This window comes from Tyto alba, unplaced genomic scaffold (assembly GCF_018691265.1).
Source record: "Tyto alba isolate M040663 unplaced genomic scaffold, T.alba_DEE_v4.0 Super-Scaffold_5, whole genome shotgun sequence".
Lineage (NCBI taxonomy): Eukaryota > Metazoa > Chordata > Aves > Strigiformes > Tytonidae > Tyto > Tyto alba.
Window position 1 is genome coordinate 12,355,293 of NW_024881326.1, and position 5,098 is coordinate 12,360,390.

Below are 5,098 nucleotides of genomic sequence, written 5' to 3' on the forward strand. Positions count from 1 at the left end.
GCTGGGGAGGTTCCCCCACTCCCACGGGGCCCCCCTCGCTACTGGCACCCAGGGGCGCTGGGGGGGGGGGGGGGGTGCTGCTGCGGTGTTTGTGCCCGGACGGGTGCGCGTTTGTGAGCGCGTGGAGCTGCGTGGGGCCGTGGGCATGCAAAGGGGCGCGTGTGCAGGGCCGTGGGGGCAGCGGGAACGGTGTCCGTGTATCCCGCTCCCCCCCCGCCAAATACCGGGTGACACATCCGCGCCCCTCGGGTCCTCGCCACCCCCGCGGGCGCGCAGCGGCGGGCCCCCCGCCCCGCAGCGGGGCACCTCGGGAGCAGTAGTTCTTCCGGGGCCCGCGCCGCCGCCGCTGCTAGCGGGCAGACTACAGTTCCCAGCAGGCTCAGCGGGCGGCGGGCAGCCAATGGGCGCGCGGGCTGGGCGGCGGCCGGGGTATATAAGGCGCCGCCCCACGCCGCCAGCACCAGCCTCACCTGGAGCGCAGCGGGACGGGACGGGGCAGCGGCATCAGGTGCGGGGACGGCGCTCCCGGCCGCGGGGGTGGGCGCTGCCGGCGGGTGCGGGATGTGCCGGGGGGGGGGGGTTCTGCACGCAGGGCTGGTGCAATGAGGGGCTCCCCCGCGGCGCCCAGGGGCGGGGCGGGTGCGGGGAGTCCCGGGGGGCAGCTCGGCTGGTGAGGGCGGGGAGGTCTCCCCCGGTGGATGCGGGCACCGGGGTGGGTGTCCCGCACCCCCCTCCCGCCGCCCCAGGGGCTGCCCGGAGCCGGGGAGCGGCGCGGTGCCTGGGGCGGCGGCGCGCCCCGCCCTGCGCTATTGTCCGCGGCGGGGGCCGGGGGGGGGGGGGGGGGGGCGCCTTTGTCTGCCCATTCCCGGGGACCTCGGCTGACCTCGGGGTTTGGGGGACGGGGGGGGGACACACCAGGTCTCGCAGGCAAAATGTGCGACAAGCCAGACCTCTCGGAGGTGGAGAAATTCGACAAGAAGAAGCTGAAGAAAACCAACACGGAGGAGAAGAACACGCTGCCCTCCAAGGAGAGTGAGTACAGCAGGCGGCAGAGGGGCTGGGGGGACCAGGGTGGGGCCCCGGGGTTTGGCTGTGCGGGAGGCACACAGCCACGGTCAGTGGAGTGGGTGTCCTCGGGTGCTGATCTCACAGCTGAGGCATCCGATGAAGACAGGCAGTTTGGGGCAGTTAGCCTCGGATCCGGAGAAAACGGTGGTGGTACGGCCCTCTGGGGCCGCGGGCAGGGTCTCAGGGCATGGCTTCCCTGAGGAGAGTTGAAGGCAGGTGCCCAACTTGCTGTCGCCCATGTGTGTGTCTCATCACCCTCTGACTTGAAGCATTTGCCTGCCCCACTTGGGGTCAAACAATAAAACTGGGCGCCAGGGCCTGAGTGATTGCTCTGCAACCTTCTCCAGTGGGTGTTTCCACAAAAAAGCACCGGAGACTAATGGACTTTCTTCTCTTGCAGCTATTGAACAGGAGAAGGAATGTGTGAAGTCTTCCTAGAGCAAGATGGCCTGACAGGAAGAGCTACCATTTGATTTTTTTGCTTTGAATCAAATAATTTTTTTTTTATTATTTACATCATGTACATGTATAGAAAACAGCTGCATCACTTAACCCACTGTCCCACCTTGCTGGCAGCTTTGGCCAGTGGGGGGAACAAAGCGTGGCCCTCTCAGTCCCTCAGTAGCCTGACCCAACCCCATCTCTGCTGCTCAGCTGACTCCTCTTGACAGCACTGATCTTGCTCAAATGCAGTGGGGGGATGAGCAAGGGCTATGGAGGCTCCTGGGCATGGACCCCTTCTTCCTGGGGGAGTGGGGATCCTTTCTGGCCTGGCCCGTGGCCTGGGTCTGTCTCACATACTCTTCACTGACAGTGTTCTGTAGCCTCACTCACAGTTTTTTGTCTTCCTTGGGGGAAAAATGAGAAGTTTATTATAAAATAAAAAATGTAATAACCTACTTATGACTTGTGGCTTCTTCCCTGGCAAAGGTTCGGGTTGTATCCTGGCTTGCCCTGGGGGGTGGGAAGGTCTCTGGTGCTAGAGCAGTGCTGGTGGTTTGGTGTTGCTCAGAGGGGCTGCATGGGATGGTTTGAGGGGGAGTCCAGCTTGGTGTTTCTGTAGATCTTCATTCCTGGGGGAGACCAGATCTGGAAGCGTTGTTGGTGTGGCACTGGGGGCTCAGTTGGCTGAGGCCACTGCTCCGCCAGTAATCCCACCACCATAGTGGTTTCTTGGTGCATCTTCAAGTAGAGGCTAACCTGTCTTCCTGCTCACCTAAACACTGAGCCTCCTGCCTCAAAGAGGTTGGTGTCCCCTGCCTAAAACACCACTGGTGGAGCTGGGCTGGCTCCTCACCTGCATGGCTGGAGGTGCCTGTGCTGGCAACCTGGACGCTGGCCCGGGTCCCACTGGCACTTGCTGGGCTGGCTCTGTCCACCCGGTTCTTAGCGCAGAGCTCTCCTCGCTGCCTGGCACAGCCCTTCTCTTCACCTTGGGCCAACCTCTGCCCCTGCCCTTGGTTGAAGGAGGTTTTTGCAGCCTTGTAAGGATGGATTAATGCAGTAGGACCCCTTGGGCACCCTCTAGGCTGATCCCAGCCCTTGCAGGAGTGGAAATCCCTGTGTCCTGCAGTCAGCCTCCAGCACGGTGTGGGTGAGGGGGAGCTGAGGTCTGACAGTGCCTCCAGGTCTGTGCTGAGGCTTCCTGGGTGCTGCCAGGATTTTCTCACCTCCACGCATCCCGCAGGGTCACTGAATGGGCTGGTTACAGAGGAGGTGGAGGCAGACTTGCCAACTAAGTTTTGGTGAGAGTCCCTAGTGAGCCTGGTCAGCTGGAGACAAACACTGGGCTGTTGTGCCTGCCCGGACATGGTGCCTATCTGCTTTGTACCTCCACCCACACTGCCTGCCACGGGCTGAAAATAACACTGCGTGTGTGCCTACAACTGCCTTTACCCCTTAAAAAGCAGAATCGAAAGAGCTGAAGGTAAGAGGTTGGTGTTTGTGTGTTGTCAGGGCAGTGTGTGGGGTTTTCCATGGGGTGAGGGCAGTGGGGAGTGATGGTGAGGCCCAGCTGGGTTCTGCTGCTACACTGGGCAGAGCATTGGGAAGCTCAGCACATGCCAGGATGGCTGTGCCCCCTCAGCACCCTAATGTCCCCAGGACAACACCCTATCCTGAACATGGGAATCCTTTTCCCAGTGTCAACTACCGGGGTGCCAGGGTGGCAGCAGCTGCTCATCACCCCAACAGGGCTTGTCCCTTCTTAGGGGTGGTTTCTCTCACCAGGCAAGGGCAGGCTCAGCCTTGTGCTGGGGCGGGGACAGGGCCCCCTTCAGACTCTTCTGTGGAAGCAGAAAATAGAAAAGGTCACATCAGCAAGAGCTGAGCTTGGGAGTGGTGGGCAGGGCTCACAGACCACTAAAGGTTAAGCATAAGCACCTTCTCGCTGCTTCAGCATTTCCCCCTCCTGCAGAGAGGCTTTGCAATCCCTTGGACGCTTCATGTGCCCAGGCTGTGAGTGGGGTCAAACCCAGAGGTAAAGCCAGCCTGAGCCCTTTCCCCATCCCCGAAAGCCAGAGCATGAGCTGAACCAAGTGAAGCTTTTGAGATGGAAACACAAAGTGTCAGAGTTGACCCCGCTCTCCTCAGTGGGGCTTTTGGGGATAGGGAGGTCTCAGTGGCTGCCCGCAGCACCCTGGCTGCTCCCGACACTGTCCCAGTGCCTCTCCCTCCTGCACACTCTTAGTTATGCTGCAGTGGCCCACATGGAAAACCACTTGTCGACTTATCTCTCCGTGAGTCACTCAGACCTCTGCAAGGTCACGGTAGGACTGTCCCGTCCCCAGCACCACCATGCTCACAAAATCCTCCCCCTCGCCCTGTGTTGCACACGCAGGCAGCACAGGCTTTGCCCAGGGGTGCCTGGCACCCCATGTGCCCGCCAACACCCCCATGCTACAGGGCCAACTCATTCACCAGCTGGGGTGAAGGCTGGGGGTCCCCAGCTGCTGCCCCAAAGGGCAGGGTTGCTGGTGCCAGGAGCCAGCAGGGCTCCAGCGTTCTCTCGCAGCCTGTGGAACCAGCCCATGGGACCACCTTGCTGCATCCCAGGGAGCTGCAGGGTGAGGCCAGGGGTGTCGATGCACCTGGGTTTGGGTTGCTTTTTCAAGGTGGCCACCCTGGGGACGCAGTGATGCAGGTTTAGATAGGGGGTTAAGTGCTGGCACAGCTGGATCTGTGCCCCAAGGAAGGTACTGCAGGGGCTGGCAGCCCCAGCCCCACTCCGGGGACATCAGTTGGAGCCGGGCGCAGCTCCCCAGCCCCAGAAAACCCATCTCAGTGGGTCATATGGCCGATGCAGCTGTGTCCACCCAAAATAAGGGCAGCCCAGGAACTTCTTCCACTCACATCCCTGCCAGAATGGTGCACAGGGAAGTACTGGACACATTGGCCAAACCCTGTATCCTCAGGGCTGAGGATAAAGAGAAAGACATTTTGCAACCGAGTGCTCAAAATGTCCCTGTTGCCAGCAGAGGGTTATCCAGTAAGGGGGGAACCCTTACAGAAAAGCCCTTAATATGAACATGTTCCCTCCTCTCCTTGTCCTGAACCTTCCCTTTTCCATGCCAGTGGTGTGGGAGGCCAGGATGCCTGCCAGGCTGACCTCCCCTAGAAACAGGGACGGCTTCAGCAGCATGGGCTGCCCCAGCAGCCACCCACGCGTGGAAGATGCCATCCTGGGAGCTGGGTCTTCCTGGCAGGGCTCAACGTTGCCTTCCCTCGTCAGGCGTCAGGTAAGTTATACACACCACCTCCTCTTATATCCATACCTCTCCCCAGCCAGGGCCACCCTGCTGCTCCTGAGCCAGTTTCCTTCCACTGCTGGACCCAGCGGTGAGCTGTGGCCAGCACTGCAGGAGGGAGGAGGAGGCTGAGTCACGGGCAGAAGGAATTTGGGCAAATACCCGGTGATCAGCAGCACAGGGTGAATTCAGATCAGGGCTTGCAGCTGGGATGGGCGTCTGCCCACGCCACTGCCCCATCCCCTCTGACTCAGCCCAGAGAAGATTTGTCCCCATACACACTT

General features: G+C 61.0%; 1 protein-coding gene across 1 annotated transcript; it reads left to right on the forward strand.

Annotated features, from left to right (window-relative positions):
* Window positions 1-407: 407 nt before the first annotated feature.
* TMSB15B (thymosin beta 15B) lies at window positions 408-1,967 on the forward strand. Its single transcript, XM_042807145.1, has 3 exons — window positions 408-508; window positions 919-1,032; window positions 1,469-1,967. Exons 2-3 carry the CDS (start codon window positions 933-935, stop codon window positions 1,504-1,506), a joined length of 138 nt encoding a protein of 45 aa, XP_042663079.1. The 5' UTR covers window positions 408-508; window positions 919-932; the 3' UTR covers window positions 1,507-1,967.
* The last annotated feature ends 3,131 nt before the right edge of the window (window positions 1,968-5,098 follow it).